At 53.3% G+C, this 15,748-nt stretch overlaps 6 protein-coding genes across 6 annotated transcripts; 4 read left to right on the forward strand and 2 right to left on the reverse strand.

The window, feature by feature from the left end:
• Positions 1–541: 541 nt before the first annotated feature.
• Positions 542–3,175, reverse strand: EsH8_III_001370 (fungal specific transcription factor domain-containing protein; the record flags this gene model as incomplete). The annotated part of the gene is made up of 4 exons (XM_083263095.1): positions 542–1,549; positions 1,625–1,876; positions 1,936–2,722; positions 3,060–3,175. The coding sequence occupies 4 exons, from the start codon at positions 3,173–3,175 to the stop codon at positions 542–544; spliced, it is 2,163 nt and encodes a 720-aa protein (XP_083123582.1).
• A 2,198-nt stretch (positions 3,176–5,373) lies between these two features.
• On the forward strand, positions 5,374–6,231 carry EsH8_III_001371 (Alpha/Beta hydrolase protein; the record flags this gene model as incomplete). Its single annotated transcript, XM_083263096.1, has 1 exon — positions 5,374–6,231. One exon carries the CDS (start codon positions 5,374–5,376, stop codon positions 6,229–6,231), a length of 858 nt encoding a protein of 285 aa, XP_083123583.1.
• Positions 6,232–6,617: 386 nt separating this feature from the next.
• Positions 6,618–7,997, reverse strand: EsH8_III_001372 (Ecdysteroid kinase-domain-containing protein; the record flags this gene model as incomplete). Its single annotated transcript, XM_083263097.1, has 1 exon — positions 6,618–7,997. One exon carries the CDS (start codon positions 7,995–7,997, stop codon positions 6,618–6,620), a length of 1,380 nt encoding a protein of 459 aa, XP_083123584.1.
• A 588-nt stretch (positions 7,998–8,585) lies between these two features.
• Positions 8,586–9,797, forward strand: EsH8_III_001373 (uncharacterized protein; the record flags this gene model as incomplete). Its single annotated transcript, XM_083263098.1, has 1 exon — positions 8,586–9,797. One exon carries the CDS (start codon positions 8,586–8,588, stop codon positions 9,795–9,797), a length of 1,212 nt encoding a protein of 403 aa, XP_083123585.1.
• A 1,668-nt stretch (positions 9,798–11,465) lies between these two features.
• Positions 11,466–12,757, forward strand: EsH8_III_001374 (uncharacterized protein; the record flags this gene model as incomplete). Its single annotated transcript, XM_083263099.1, has 4 exons — positions 11,466–11,979; positions 12,076–12,193; positions 12,289–12,350; positions 12,420–12,757. 4 exons carry the CDS (start codon positions 11,466–11,468, stop codon positions 12,755–12,757), a joined length of 1,032 nt encoding a protein of 343 aa, XP_083123586.1.
• Positions 12,758–13,755: 998 nt separating this feature from the next.
• EsH8_III_001375 (SDR family oxidoreductase) lies at positions 13,756–14,648 on the forward strand (the record flags this gene model as incomplete). The annotated part of the gene is made up of 3 exons (XM_083263100.1): positions 13,756–14,014; positions 14,101–14,190; positions 14,257–14,648. The coding sequence occupies 3 exons, from the start codon at positions 13,756–13,758 to the stop codon at positions 14,646–14,648; spliced, it is 741 nt and encodes a 246-aa protein (XP_083123587.1).
• Between the last annotated feature and the right edge of the window lie 1,100 nt (positions 14,649–15,748).

The raw sequence follows: 15,748 nt of genomic DNA on the forward strand, positions 1-15,748 counted from the left end.
CGGACTGTGCCACCACATGACGTTGGTTGAACGGGTCTCATTTCCCGAACAACACAAATGCGAGTATATCCAGACAAATCAGAGGCATCTCCTTCATTTGCGGTATTATCTTTCTCGCCTCTGACTTTGATTTGTCACGAGGCATGTCTTAGCACCCCAGATCACATTGTCTTATTTGCGTATAGCAGGCCAATACGATGGAAGCTGAAGATGAATAATACCGGTTTCTACACGAAGTTTGGATAATGCTACGGCCTATATTTCAACAATTGAGCTGATGCCAGAGATGTTTTCTTTTGGGGACTTCGTGAAAGAGCGAAACTCTCTCGGGAAGGCTGAAGTTATAATTCACCCAATCAAGCTGTCCACATCAACAAGCGGGATCGCTCATAATCAAAATGATTTTCAGACTCGTAGCTAACACCGTATCAATATGAAGGCAAGTAGTTAGACGCACTTGAATGATAATTTTAGGCACCTTGGAGTATGCTGTAATCACACAACGGGAAGGATTACGAAGAAAATGCAGAACCAAGTCATTTTATATCATATCTACAAAAATATGGGCGATATCCATCGCCGACGAGTTCAAGTCTGCATCGAGGAAATTGTTCTGCGGACTATTGTCGGCGTCGACATCAAGACCCTCGCCTCCCACCCCGAGAGGCGGTAGCGAAATGGTGAAGTCGCCCCCGTTATCCATCGCGCTGAAGAAGTCGTGCAATTCCTGTGCCATTTGGGCCTCGGTGAAAGGCTCCCCCGAGCCTGCCGGCCACACGTCGACCTCCGAATTGCGCAGCTCGTCGTCGGTAAACGCCTGTGCATCGTGGGTCTGCATGTCAACACCGTTTGAGGATGTCGGAGGTGTTGCGATCAGGTGAGGCTGCGCGCCCGTCTCCCTGCCCTCGCCATGGTGTGGGGCATTCAACCCCAGCTTCCTCCAGGCAAGCCGCAGGTCGCTGATCCTCCTCCATAACCGGCTTGAGACATAGGACCTGGCACTGAGACCACGGATCAAGTCGAGGGCGGTGTGGAACTCGTCGCGGACCGAGGCACCGTGCTCTGATGGCGCGAGGGATACGACCAGAAAGATGACCCCGAGAGCGGAGACCAGGAAGTGGTTGAAACACATCTGCTGGTTCTGATAAATGTCTGTAGACTTGTTCAGGGAGTCCAGCTTCTGGATGGTGTCTTTGGCAAGGTTGACGAGTGAGTAGACCTTGGACCTGTTGGCCTTGAGGCTGAGCTTTGAGTGGAGGAATGGCTGGAGGAGTAGGATCTTCATCTGATTCGCCCGAAGGTGGAGCAGAAGTTGAAGTCGTTGAAGACTCCTAGGCGCCTGTGTTGGGCTGGCTGGCTGCTGATTTGTGCAAAGCCTCAGATCTTCTGGGAGATCTTCGTACCACTGATCTATGCGGTAGAGAAGATAGGAGATCTCGTCGTCTCGGATTGCGCCGGTTGCCCTGGCGGAGTTGTACGATGTAGCCCAGACCTTGTCGCCAATTCGGCTGTACTCGACCATAGCTTTGAGGTAGGGGACATCCTGATCCTGTAAGAGAATGAAAATTATTAGTCGGTTTTCTCATAAGGAGTATAATAAATTGCATCCTGGTGAGAAACTTACCGGTTCTGGCAGCTGTTGATCAACATCAAAATTGTGCATCACAAACGGAAGCCCTGCGCCGAAGCCCCATCGACGGTCTAACGTATAGACACACCAGAAAAGTCTCATCGCCATCACACGGTCTCCTGCATGTCTGAACGTCTTCTTGACTGTCGCCGACTGGTGGAGACCCATCTCCAAGCACCACCGAGCAACGATGCCTACAAGCCTCCAAGCCTGCAGGTCATCGCCAGTCATGAAGCTGTAAATGGCCTAGAAGTCCTGTCAGCGCCATCTATCGCAGTCAAATCACTCGCGCAAGAACCACTCACCAACAGGATGAAGAGCATGGTGGACTTGATGTTCGCCGCCTCCCACAGCCTATCGTGTGATGACTTTCTCACATCGAGGAACAGCGACTTGCCCAGCTGGCTGGAGCCCCCCGCCTCGACAACCAAGGCCGTGGACAGGACCATTTTCACCAAGCACAAATCCTGAGGGTCGATGATTGTCGGGCCCGGCATCGCGGTGAATGCGAAGCCGAGGCGTGAGCCGCTGTTCATTGCGTGGTAGAGATTCCGGACATTGTTGATGAGTTGCTTTGAGTCTAGGAAGGGATACTGGATGCCTATCTCCTCTTCATACACGTTGCACAGCCGCACAGCTTCCTCTTCGTTGATGAGCCAGAGAGGGTCTATTGACTGAACATCCAGGCCGAAGGCTGTTTGATTTGAAGGAGAGGAGGGGCGGGTGGGATTGAGTGATCCAGGCATGCCGCTGGTTTCATCGTCGGAAATGCCAATGCCCCGCGCTCGTAGATGGCCCCGGGCGAGGCTGATGTTGAATGTGTAACTTGCTGATGGTTGGCAATCGTCTTGCTCGGTGGACGACTGGACGTTGAGATCAATTGGTTCTGGCTGTGGGGCAGGGTCTCCGGGCTCGGTGGTATCTGGCGTGATTAAACGCTCCAGAGCCACCGGGGGGGCAGCCTCTGGCTGCGAGGGACTCGGTTGCGTTTCCGAGGGCTGTTGTGACTGTTGCCTCCGTAGTAAGTCCAGTCCTCCTTGCAGAGAGGCCACTTGATCCCTCAGAGACTGGATGGCTTGGGTATCGGCATCACTGCTTGGTCTTCGTCAGGAACAACGAGAGCAATGAACTCGAAGGGGAGATGCAACTTACGCACTGCTTCCTCGTTCTTTACGGGGTTTCTTCGAAGCAGGGTATGCACCTGATCTCGTCAGTCATTGGCCAGAGCGGGCGGGAGAAGCCGAAAAAGGATCAGGATCGGGATCAGGGAACCCCACAGGTCAAGGCTTGACGGGCGCAACGGAAACAAGGGCTTTTCCCATTGCATTTGCTCTTTCTTTTCCTGCACTCGAAACTGCCACAATTCAGACGACAATGTCAGCAATAATGACAGGGCCGCGCGCCATTGGGACTTGCATATGGGTCTTACCAGGCCTTGGAAATGTACTTCCCCCGGGTGGTTCGCGTTCTGGGGGCGGCCGGAATTCCGGTCTGGGAGGCGGGGGATCCGGACCGTGGCCCTGCACGCGAGCTCGGAGAATCCATGTCTGATGCGGAACGGAGGCAGAGTCGAACGATGCACGTGGAGTTTCCGCTCCTTTCGTCAATTATTTTTTCACGTCCGGAGACCTACACATTTGTGCAAGCCTGTTGAACGACAATTGAACGATAAAAGGCGCGAGTGAGGGACGGCGGAACTGGAAACAGGAATTCCGGGCATCTTAAAGACATTGTCCCCCGCCACCCCGCAGACTCGTCCCCGCACCATCTCTGGGGTCAACCGGCACTAGCAACGCCTGTCTTTCAGTGCGTGGATCACTTTGGGGTCCGAGTTGGCGTCACACCCGAGGACCTCTCACCAGGGCAAGGTAGGGCAATGAGGGTTGATTAATCCGAGGGCTATGATTTGATGCCCTCCCCCTCTTCGGTCCGTCGCATTAGATGACACTGGGCCACAACCCGAACAAGCCCACCCAGTGATCTGGATTCGCCCTCCCTGTCCGCGGTCGATGACATCGCTTGGTTCCATGCCCTTGGCCCAGAACAGATATAGCGCTGCCGAACGCTGCCACCGACTCATGCTAGACGGAATATGCGTTTCAGCGGTTCGGCACTCGTCGCTGCGGATGCCAAACGTCCGCAGGTTCCACTTGGCCAGAGTTGTCAGTAGTTGCGCGCTCATCTAAATACGACCCATTCCTATTCCCAGACTAGCTGCTTCCTGGATTGAAAGCCGCGTCGAGAGTGTTTGTTCATTGCCCATGTCGCGTTTGACACCTGGAGCCCAGAAGCTGAAGCCTGGAATTGGCAGGGTTGCTACATCTGAGCGGTGCAAGCAAGGGACGTATGTTTAAATAGGCAGCGCCAATCTAGGTACGGTTATTTCCCTCGCTGTTTATGCACGCGGCTGGTTGCATCATGCTCCGAGTACAGATAATACCGCCAAATCTGCAATCGTCACAGCGCTAAGCCCGCTGCACCCGCCGATCACTGCATTGCCGCCAGCCATTAAAGATGCCGAAAAGGGAAAGGGGGAAAGAGAAATTTTGAGCAAAACCAACATGCCACCCCCTCAATATCCTGAATGACATCAATCCTTTCACGGATTATGCCTATGGAAAAGGCCGAGTGCCCTACTTATGAACCAAATGAAACAACGTAGACAGGTTATAGACGTCTCCTTGCCTCGATGCCTAAGTATTAAAAACACCCAAGCCATAAATACCGTGCCGCTCGTGCTATTGAATCCAATTATGCATCAAATAAGTGATTTTCCGTCTAGTGAGATCTTGCAAGAGTTCTTGAACACATCCGCTCTCGCAACAGACCCGTGTTGGATAAAGCCTCAACCTCCACCTTGCAATCAACTAATGGTTACTCAAGACTCTTATCCGCTTCGTCCTTGCGTAGGGGAGGGGGCCGACGAATTCCAGCAGACGGACTAATCTAATTGGAAGACGGTCCCAGGAGGGCGCCGGAGGTTGTGCGGACTCTGCGGCCCGCCCGCTCCGGTATGTCATCGGCCTCCGTCCTTCCGCGCACCTTATCTACGGATTCAACCCACCAATATGTAGAACGTTTTCTCAAGACTGTTGCATGCTATGCCAAAAAAGACAGCCACTAAAGCTCTGGTCAAGCTGCGGAACCCATATCGTGCCGGTCTGCAACACCCAGACTGGATGGAATAGCAATGCCCCGCCCCAGCTTCCTCACACCCACAACAACCTGCACCCAGTCTACCACAACCACCAAATCCAAAAGCACATTGATCCGACAAGTCGTTTTCGGCCAGTCGGACGTTGTGAACACAAATAGGTAATGGTTTGGGGAACTATCGAAATTATGCCCCCAAGCCCTGGACAGACGACTTCTGCAACGGTGACAGAGGCTTGTGCATCCCAGGAGCTCGGATAAAAGACATGACGACGGCATGCTTCGAACCTCTGAGACGTCGACACTTGAGCCTCAAATCACATTTCTACCGAAATATCGTCAACACTCCCGCCGTTCCCCATTTAAAGCGTCGACGATTCGGCATCTCGGTACAAAACAAACCGAGAGTCAGATAAAAGTGCACGAGAATCCGGTCCAAATGACGAAACGTGTACACACTCTCCCAAACTCCTCTTCTTCGTCACGCGGGGCTCTCGATACTTGTTCAATCTACCGGGAAAAAAACCAAAGTCGCCGAATCAGGTCCTGTCAAGTTACGCCAACAACATCCGGCCAAGCCTCAGCGAACAATGAGCCTCTCCACTTCTTTCGCGGCCGACTCCGCATGGCCGCTGTGGGACAGCGAGCCCGTCGACGGAGCGTTCGAGATCGACCTGCCCGGGGGTACCATCGATAACGGAGTGGTGACAACGGTGTCGCGGCCGTGGCTGTTCGGCTACAAGCCGACGGCGGCCCCCAACGGACGTGCCGTGCTCATCCTCGGCGGCGGCGGGTACGTGCAGCTCATGGTGGGCCGGGAGGGCGTCGCCGTTGCCCGCTGGCTCGCCTCCCTCGGCTTCGAGGCCTTCGTCCTCGTCCACCGGTTCCCGACGGCCGAGACGGGGCCGCAAGCCCCGGTGGACGACGCCAGGCAGGCGCTGCGCCTGATCGCGGAGAAGGGATCGGCGCCGGGCGGCCTGGGCCTGTGCGGCCTGTCATCGGGCGGCCACCTCGCCGCGGCGCTGCTGGCCGAGTACCCGGCGTCGTGGGCGTCGACCGCCGGCGCGCCGGTGCCGAGGCCGGACTTTGCCGTCGTCGGCTACGGGCCCATCTCGACCAACGCCGCCGGCCACACCATCGTGCCGAACAAGGCGCCCCTCGACCCGCCCGCCAAGCAGGCGCTCTACGACGCCGTGATCCCCGACCAGCAGCTCTCGCGCCCCGCGCCGCCGACCTTCATCGTCTACTCCGGCAACGACCCCATCGTGCCCGTGGTGAACGCGTACCGCCTGGCGCAGGGCATCCAAGCCGCCGACGGCGCCGTCGAGCTCCACGTCTTCGCCGACGCCCCGCACGGGTTCGCGTTGGACACCAAGGACCTGCCGGTTTCCGAGTGGCCGTCCTTGTGCCGGGCCTGGCTGCAGCAGCACGGGTTCCTGAAGCAGTGATTGTGCGCTGCCATCGTTTTTGTCTTTACAGGTCTCGGCTGTTTGGCGGATGGGGCTGGCGTTCTCTTGATCATAGCACAAAATGAATTTTCCTTTGAGAAAGGTACCAGACCTGAATGCTTATTGGATAAAATATTACTCGATGTGCAATGAATTCCTCCCTTATGGTTCCAACAGTACATGTCAACTTGGCTCGGCTCTCTTAACAGGAGCCATGTGCACCAACTACTCAGCCTGGTGTTTTTTGTTATTGGAAAGGTTGCCGAGAAGCAAGTCGACCTCTGAGCAGATAACAACATCAAAGGTTTGGCTAGGACGGTATCTTTCTCATTTATGATTGCATATCGTCTCTATGAGAAGCGTTGGACGCATTGCATATGCATTGGTCACTTCGCCACTTCCTTCTTCAGCCAGGCCCTCCAACCATCGTCGGCTAGAATATGTCTAACTCTAGCTTCGAGCCACTCAGTGTTGCCCCAAAAGCCCCAGGACGCCTGGAAGCGACACCAATCCACAAGGGCCGTCTCCCAGTGGCGCACAAATACGTCCCACTCGTAGTCTGCAGGCCCCTTGCCCGGGGGCTTCTGGGCGAGAAGCGTCTCTCTATACTGCTCCAGCAGCGCTTTCTCACCCTTGTCCATTGACAGTTGATCTGGGATGTCGTCGTGGTGCGTCAGCATCTCGACGGGGACAGAACACGTGAACAGCTTGGCGAGGTCGCAACCGCCGAAGCCCAGTCCGGCGTACTGGAAGTCGAAGAAGGCCACCCTGTCTCCCGCCTGGTTCGTGAACAAGTTCTCGGACTTGACGTCGCCGTGGATGTAAGTCTCGAACGGCCTTCCGGAGGGCGTGAGGAAGTCGGCCACCAGCTCCGCAATTGAAGAGGACGACCCCTCAACCGGTTCGCAGAATGCGGAGGACCATTCCGAATACTCATCACGGCATAATGACCCGTACTCCTTCCGTCGGGTAGCGAGGTACGTGTAACCCCCGTTCAGCCACATTTTCGTACCCGCAGCACTCTGGCCTGAATCCCTGCGCTTCGCCTCGTCCAGTGGCGGCAGCACGTATTGGGCAAGGTTGTCCGGCAACGACGCCCACGAGCTGCTGTGGTACTTTGCCAGCCAGTCCAGCGCGGCCTGCACCTGGCGGCGGTTGAGCACCAGCCGCTTCTCCCCCGCGACGGGGAACTGCGGCCGCAAGTCGGTGATGATGGTTGCCGTGAGGCCATGAAGCTCCTCGGCGCGGGGCTTCCCCGCCAGATCTCGCGTCGAGGCGAGGCACTTGGCGACCGCAACGTCGTCGGCCAAGCGCGGCGCGATCTCCTGGTAGAAGTACTGCTCGACCTCGTAGCTCAGCATCTTGCGGAGGTGGCCCTCGTCTCCTCCCTTGGCGCGGGGCGGTGAGATGAGCTTGATGATGAGGCGATATGTGCCGTCTGCTTGTGGTTGCAGAGACGGGGACGTCTGCGTGGTGGTGAGAGCGCCCGTCTTGTCGGCCGCCCGCGCGGTGATGGCGCAGATGTGGCCGTACCCGGCCCACAGCACCTGGAGCTCGGTGAGGGAGACGAGCTCGAGACCCAGCCACGACAGCATGATCTCAGCGACCCGCCGGGGCTCCTGGAGAGACGCCATGCTGAAGGATAATAACGCAGACGCAAGTGCGATTTGGGTCGAGTTGATGCCGATATCTGGCGGTGGTGCTTCGGTCACCAGCTGGGTGAAGTTGGATGCCAGTTGAAAGCCGTCAGTGAGCGCTGCGTCCATTTCGAGATTGTTTCCATGTGGGTCCGGCTGCTTCAGTCATGGCCATGGGCAGACGGCACTATTCAAGCTTGCTGCACCACGACGGCGGCGATGAAAGGCAATAGATTCGAACGGAAAGATTCAAAGAGAAAATCTATGCAGCCCCTGAAGATGACGGAAAACAAGAAACCTGCATTTATATTTCATGCAAGCCATGGCTTACTTCATCCATACTTGGCTGTTTCAACACGAAGTCCGGGAAGTCCAGTCCATGGCTTGCAGCCGCCAGCCGTCGCCAGCCGGGAGAGGTGCCCTCAATAAACCGGAGCACGACGTTTTTGCATCCAACGTCATCGTGAACTTGTCCGCGGCCCCCAAGACTGTCCGGCAGCACAGAGACAGATGCTAGTCAAGGTCTCGTTTCGATAGAAGGGCGAAACTAGCAGTCAGTGTATCTGTTTGACGTAGGTCCCTTAAGCCATCAGGGTACATGCATGCCCCACTTCATGGCACCCATTTAATGTCGAGCTCAGGTTCATCTCAATCATCTTGGGGACACAGCATCAGTAACTTCGTATATTGCCATAAGAAACGCCTTCAACTCTCAAAATGGGAAGACTTCAGCCCTCGGTCGGCCAACCGCCGGCAAGCTTCCGCAAGGCTGCCCGCGCCAAGAAGGCCAAGGTCACTATCAACCAGCTCATCCCATCACTCCTTCCCACGCACCCGCGAGCCCGCCGGGGAATCGACGCTGCCGAGCTCATCGTCGAGCCAAAGCCGGTCGAAAAACAGCCTGTCACTTCAAAAACTGACGGCGTCGATGTCTCACAAAAAGACCAGCCGCCCCGCATCAGACTTCAAGTAGCAGATACACTCACGGCCGCCCACGCCTTGGTTCGCGGAAATCCGGAGCAGGGCGGCACGGTAGATTTGAGCAACAAACAGACGCGCGTTGCCATCCTCAACATGGCTTCGCCTCTCACGCCCGGCGGCGGCTTTGTCAACGGGGCCAGCAGCCAAGAAGAGTCATTGTGCATGCGCACCACACTGCTGCCGTCTCTCAAGGACGAGTACTACCGTCTCCCGGAGCTCGGCGCTGTTTATACTCCAGATGTGCTGGTATTTAGAGACGAGGATGCAGACGACGTGTTGGAGAAGAAGGACCGCTGGTTCGTGGACTGCATCAGCGCCGCCATGCTGCGAAATCCCGAAACCGAGAGGGACGAGGAGTCCGGGTTCAGTCATTACGTTCACGAAAAAGACCGGCAGGTAATCTTGGAAAAGATGAAGATCCTTCTGCGGATTTGCCAAGTCAAGGGGGTCAAGAAGATTGTCCTCGGCGCCTGGGGCTGCGGTGCGTACGGAAACCCTGTGGCCGAGGTCGCCAAGGCCTGGAGAAAGGCCCTGATCCCCAGGAATGACGCGAAAGGGAAGAAAAAGGGTAACAACAAGGAGACGTGGACCGGGATTGATGACGTCGTGTTTGCGATTAAGGATGCCGGCATGGCCGATGCGTTCGAGGAGGCGTTTGGGAAAGGTCTCGAACGCGAGGAACCGGAAGAGATAAGTGAGGACGAGGAGGGCGAGGCTGATGTAGACGAGACCAACAAGGCCGAGTTGCAGGCTAGGATTAGCGAGTTGAGGGCGCGGGTCGAGTCAACAGCGAATCCGCAACTCAAGGAGGGACTCGGCCTCATTCTGGCGGGATTGGTAAGCCAGTTGCCCCCGGATGCGGAAGGTGGAGTTAGTGAGAGTGCTAACGAGGACGGGGACAACAACAACGACGACGACGACGACGACGACGAAGATTCTGAGAGGTAAATTGATTGATACCCGGGTCATTTCGCCGAGAGGACTGTCCGAATATCAAGCACAGCTTCTTAGAAGGTAGCCTTTTGTAACTCACGTGCTTTGCAAGACCCAAGATCTAGAGCAGCTTCCGGCGAAACTAGGATATGATGAACCTGATGTTGGAATAGAAATGGGCTTGTGCATCGATCGACTGGTTTAGGGTCCATTTATTCCTCTGCAGCGATCCATCATCCATGGAATTGGCTCATATCTATTGGCCTTTTTCTTTCCTCTAGCGAAATCAATAATGTAGCTGGTGTTTTGGCCACACTCGACTTCTTTATGTGTAAGTGATGACAGAAACGAACAGCAGATAAACTGTTAACCACAGGCCGCAATATCGCAAAGCGTTGGAGGTTCTTTTGCTTTATTGTTATCCATTCCCCAACCCCACCCGCCCAGGAACTGCAAGGTCGCAAACCAGAAGGAGAGCCCCTGGTAGTTACATTATGGCCGTATTTGGACCCCAGCGCGCAGCAATGGAGACGGAATTCCTACAAACATCTCTTTCTCAAATAAGTGGAGCATGCCACACGGCCTCACCACCCTTTCACATTGCTTTTTCGTGCTGACCCAGTTGGTGTTTGCTATCCATTCCAAGCCCGGCCTAAATAGGGTTAGCCAAAGTAGACTCGACGCAGTTGGATGTTGCGGTAAACCACAACAGTGTGTGTGGCGGACCCAGAGGAACAATCATTGGGCTTCGGATCGTTCGCCGATTGTCAACCTTGGCGCAATGCCAGTCCAGGCGCATGTTTACGGAGCCCGTGCGGGCGGTAAGACAAACGCAATCCCGGGTCTACCATGTGGCATGGGTAGGCATTTCGGGCCCATGTCCACGTGGAAAACACTCGAGGGCAAACTCAGCTTTTGCTAAACCAACGAGCCACAACGGCGAACCAGGAGCCTCTACAGATGATGTCATCTTGGTATTCTGAAAGACATGTTGATTGCCGAGTGGAATTTGAAAAGAACTCCCGTGGCTTGTGTTTATGTGCTCGCTGGCCTGACGGCATCGTATCATGTCTAGTATTTTAGGCGAGCGTGCTGGAATAATTGCTTTTACTTGTTTGCCACGCTTGAGCGGGGTTGGCATAGTTAAAATCCAAGATCCATCACATATCTACTTTTGGTTTCTTTTTCCCCTGCCCCCTGCTAGTAGGAAAAGAAACAATCTCTCGCTTTTTGTTCCCCTTCCCCCTTCCCCCAACCCACAACACATCGACCCATCCTGCGTCGTCAGTCGCAGCACCGAAGCTAGTTAGACCCGATGTCTGATCAATGGTGCGCCGCTGCACTTCGGGAACCTGACCTATGCCAGTTTGCGCAGATATTTTTGTTTTCCGCGCCGCACTCCTACTTTGCGCCTCGCATTTCTCGACTCTCGGAGCACTTTGCCGTCTTACATCCGCCCCCAATGGTTTGGATCCACAGCGAGTGCGTCGAACCGGTTTGGTGGGAAGTGGTAGAGGGGAGAAGGGTATATGAAGGAACCGGTTCCTGGAAATATGGGGTTCATGTTGGCAGACGCATCTCGGTGGCCCCTCCATTCTCGGTTCTCGGCCCAGCTTCCATATTCCTTCGCTAGCGAACAAACATAAACTCGTGCGTGGGCCTTCGCTCCCTAGCAGAGACACGATGCCTCCTGACGAGTCCGTCGGGCCCGTTTGGCTCGCTGTGTCGTCAACCTTACTGGCTCTCCTCCTCATCACTACCGCCCTCCGCCTCTGGGTGCGCTTTGGCCGTCAGAACGCGGGGTGGGACGATTGGACTATCGTTGCCGCTGCGTTCGCGGCAACAGTGCGGTACGTTTTTGGTGTCATGCAATCATATCACGGGAACGGGAGGCATCGCGTATATCTCAGCGACAATGACTACATCAACATCAACATGTATGGTTGGTGGGGCCAGCTGTTCCACTTCTCATCAATGGCCTTATTGAAGGTGTCCATATGCCTATTGATTCTTCGAATCAAGAGCACCAGAACCCTCAAAATCATCATGTATACCATCATGGGCGGTTCAATATTCTTCAACTTCGGAGTCGTGCTCATTCTACTGGCGGAGTGCCGCCCGGCCGGCTTTTGGAGGGGAAAGTCTGCAGAGTGCTGGCCCAACAAAATCCGCATATACGCGATATGGGTTACAATCGGTAAGTCACCCTTAACACCGCCATATCCTTCAAGCATTAGACGTAAGCTTTTGTCAATACCGCCTTCGTTTCGCTGACAAAGGGAACGGTACTCAGCGTACTCCGTCTTGTCAGACCTTCTCTGCTCGCTCCTTCCCCTTGTGGTGGTCTGGAATGTCAAGATTCCTTGCCCGAAGAAGACATTGATAACTGGCTTAATGAGCCTCGGTCTGATGTAAGTAGCCGTATATTTACCCAATGCTCTGGCACTCGGTTTTTTTTATGCGTGGCAGACTTTGCCAGGCTTCAGCACTGACTGAGAATATGCAGTTCAACCGCTTTTGGTATAGCACGAGCTGAGTCTCTGGGGGTTTCGGACAACGATTTGAGTTGTAGGTTTTATTACGCCCTTACAAGTCATCCTCATACAAGGATTCTGTGGCTGACTAAAAATAAACTAGGGACGTTTTGCATCACAGCCATATGGTCGAATCTAGAACTCTTCCTAGGTATCACTGCAGCCAATCTTGCTCTTTCTCGAGCTATTTTACTTTACTTCATCCCTCGAATGGATAAGACACTACCCCGGGACCCCTCCATTCCATCCATCCATGGCTATATTCACAGCGAACTCCGATCGGATCGATATGAGATACCATCTACAACTATTAGCTCTGGCCATGGCCGATCATCGGATACGAGTAGCTCCAATAGCGATACTCCTTTGGAACCTGGAATCCAAAAGAAGATAGAGTTCTGGTGGACGGAGGATGGGATTCCACAGCGAACATCCGTATAAGGCTATTTAAATGCAGAGAATATTGCCTGAAGCGTATATATAGGTATATACAAATACAATTGCGTGTGTAAATTGATATTAATTCCAATATTCAAGCTATCCTCTGGGTCCTGATACCTATATGAGGCGAAGAACGGACAGGTAACCCAATTAAACCAACAACATTCATTTGTCATCTATGCAATGGCTTGTCCCAATGATCAAGAAGCAAAGAGACGACTGCGGAACTAAATGAGCCATCTGCTTCGTTACCAACAGGTTTCTTGATAAGCGCAAGTCGTTTGGTGCCCTTTCGTCGGGTCGAAGCGGATGGTTAACGGGCGTTACCAGGATATAATAGACCGATATGATTAGTCAGGCGGGCCACAGCACCGATCTGTACGACAATGACGGGATTTCTGGTGAAATCATAATTATCAAAGTCCGAGCGCGGGCTCGGTAACAATAGCCCCGCATTCTAGGTTGATCACCAGTTATCTGATTGATAATCCATACTTGTCTCTGCCGCAAGGAGGCAGCTTCAGGCCGAAGCAACACACGTGGCAAAGCACAAGCGTGGGCACAAACGTGGCACAAACGTGGAGAAACGTGCCCTTGACTGGGATTCAACGGAGATTTACCCATACATATCCGCAGCTAACCAATGGCACACACCCCTCAAAGCCAAGATCAGCACGACGTTGCACACGGCCTGATGTTGAGCTCGGAGGCCGGCTTCAGACCGACTTGTGGCATAGGTCCGCGATAGAATTCCCAGTTCTGGCGACGACACAAGTTTGCTTGCGCACACCCCCGCTCGGCGGAAATGGGTGCCGAAAAAATGGGACGATTCTCAAGTTGGGCTGTTCTGGAAACATAAATACTCATCTACAACTTCGTCTCCGGACTGGTAATTGAGGCCAAAGCGCACCCCAGCATCAATTCCACTGTACTCCGATAGAGCATCTTACAACGACAAGACACATCGAAACTTCAAGGTCACAGATCAAAAGCAAAAAATGGCTGAGACGGTTCTCGTGTTCGGCGCGTCTGGCAACATTGGTGTCGCCGCCATCATTGGCGCTTTGCGCGCCAAACGCCAAGTCCTCGCCGTCGTCCGCAACCAGGCCAGCGCGGAGAAAATGTTCAAGTACGTCGGCAGCCGCGAGGGCATCACAGTTGTGGAGGCCGATCTCACTTCAGAAGAATCGGTGCGCGGCGTCATCGACCAAGTCCGCGCCGGAAAGCTGCCATCCTTTCAGCATGTGTGGGCCTCGCGTAAGTGCACACATTTTTATCCACCGCAGCTTGGCTAAACGAAGGGACTACCTCTCGCGGTTTGAATATGGCTAACTGGACTTCAGCTGGTGGTCTTTACTGGGATACACCAATCCTGGAGCTGGATACTGCGGCGCTCCGTGAGTGCATGACAGTGAACTTCGAGACATACATCTGTGAGTAACCCCTTTTTATTCTTTGGTGGTTGGCGATTTGTATTTGGTAGCTAACTTTGAATAAAGTTGCGTACCGTGCCTCCGTGCCCTACTTGATTGAACAGGGCTTTGCCAGTAGCACTTGGACAATGTGTACTGGCGGCCAAGGCGATTATGGCACCCGCGTTGCCCCTGCAGTGACACAGGGTGCACTGTACAGCTTTGCCATCGCGGCTGCTCGGGAGAATGAAAAGACCAACATTCGGTTCAATGAGGTCTATCTTGCTTACAGAGTTCAATTTGAAGTCGAGGGGGCTTCGGCGGCCTTTGCAGGGCTTCATATTACTACCACCGAGGAGTTTTCGCCGTTGTACGAGAAGCTGCTGGACAGGACTGATATCAGAGGAAGCCGGGTGAAGGCCATCACCCCGGAGGATGTGGCCAATCTGCCTCACGAGAAGAGGTACCAGGACCTTTAAGTCGCAATCTTTATACTTCTCTTCTTGGAAGTTCAGGCTGGCTAGATCAACCGCTGCTCCAAAGTGTATGATCCTAGCGAGTGCAGGGTCAGCTAGATATCTTGTCGGGATATTTTTTAGTGAAAGGCTTCTATTATCAAGAGCTATGAAAAATCCTGCAACTTCTCAAGACTGCATCAGAGCAATTGTAATAATGATATAGCATCACCATATCGAATAGAACCCGGCGTGGTTAGTTTGTTGCCCCATTAATACAGCTGTAGTCTAAAAGACAGAGAATTCGTGAGCCAGTTTATACCTAGCAATATTCTGGATGTATCTTATCTTGTACTCACTGAATGTAAAATTTTGGCGGCTGTTCTGGAAGAATGCATGCCCTCGTTTTTCACGATGCAGAACCAGCCCAGAATCAGGGGGTATCGCCCGAAATGCCGAATACGGGCAGTAATTTATCATGACGCGGATATTTTAAGACTCCGTTACATGTTCCTTCTTCAAAAAGTATTGAAAATCAACGAACAAAGCGGTAATCAACCAATATTAAACTAGGCCAGGATAGAAAAGTTACTGAGGCAGATATCCGACACTTCATCTATAACTAGTGAATCAGCGGCCCCTTCATCCTACAGATCAAACTTTCCTAGGCAAGTAGGTAACTATACGAGCTCTTAAAGATATAGGCATGGTATAGAACCTGCTAGACTATTAGGCGAAATATATTGATAGATTTATCTAGACTGTTGGCATACCTAACTGGCTGAAAGCAAGACTCTTCACTTTGAGTCACCAAACTTCAAGAAAACTTCTCAACGCTAGAAGGAGCAAACAACGTCAGAGAATAGGAATCGTATGCCTTATTCTGACGTTTTCGTGAAGATCTCATGAGATGTCTCTTTAGCGACATCACAAGACCACTAATGAGATTGCTCGAATGACGGTTTCAAGTCTCTGTGAGTTATTTTGGGAAGTGAAAGATTTTTTGGGACTGTGGCCTCAAGATTAAGGTCTTTCCAGCTGTTTCCGTTGCTTTTTATGGGTATGAACACAACTAAGAACAAATAGACTCGCATTAGAGTTGCTAAGACTCGCTGGTCTGTGAA

Source organism: Colletotrichum jinshuiense, chromosome 3 (genome assembly GCF_051148585.1).
Source record: "Colletotrichum jinshuiense chromosome 3, complete sequence".
In the NCBI taxonomy this organism is placed as follows: domain Eukaryota; kingdom Fungi; phylum Ascomycota; class Sordariomycetes; order Glomerellales; family Glomerellaceae; genus Colletotrichum; species Colletotrichum jinshuiense.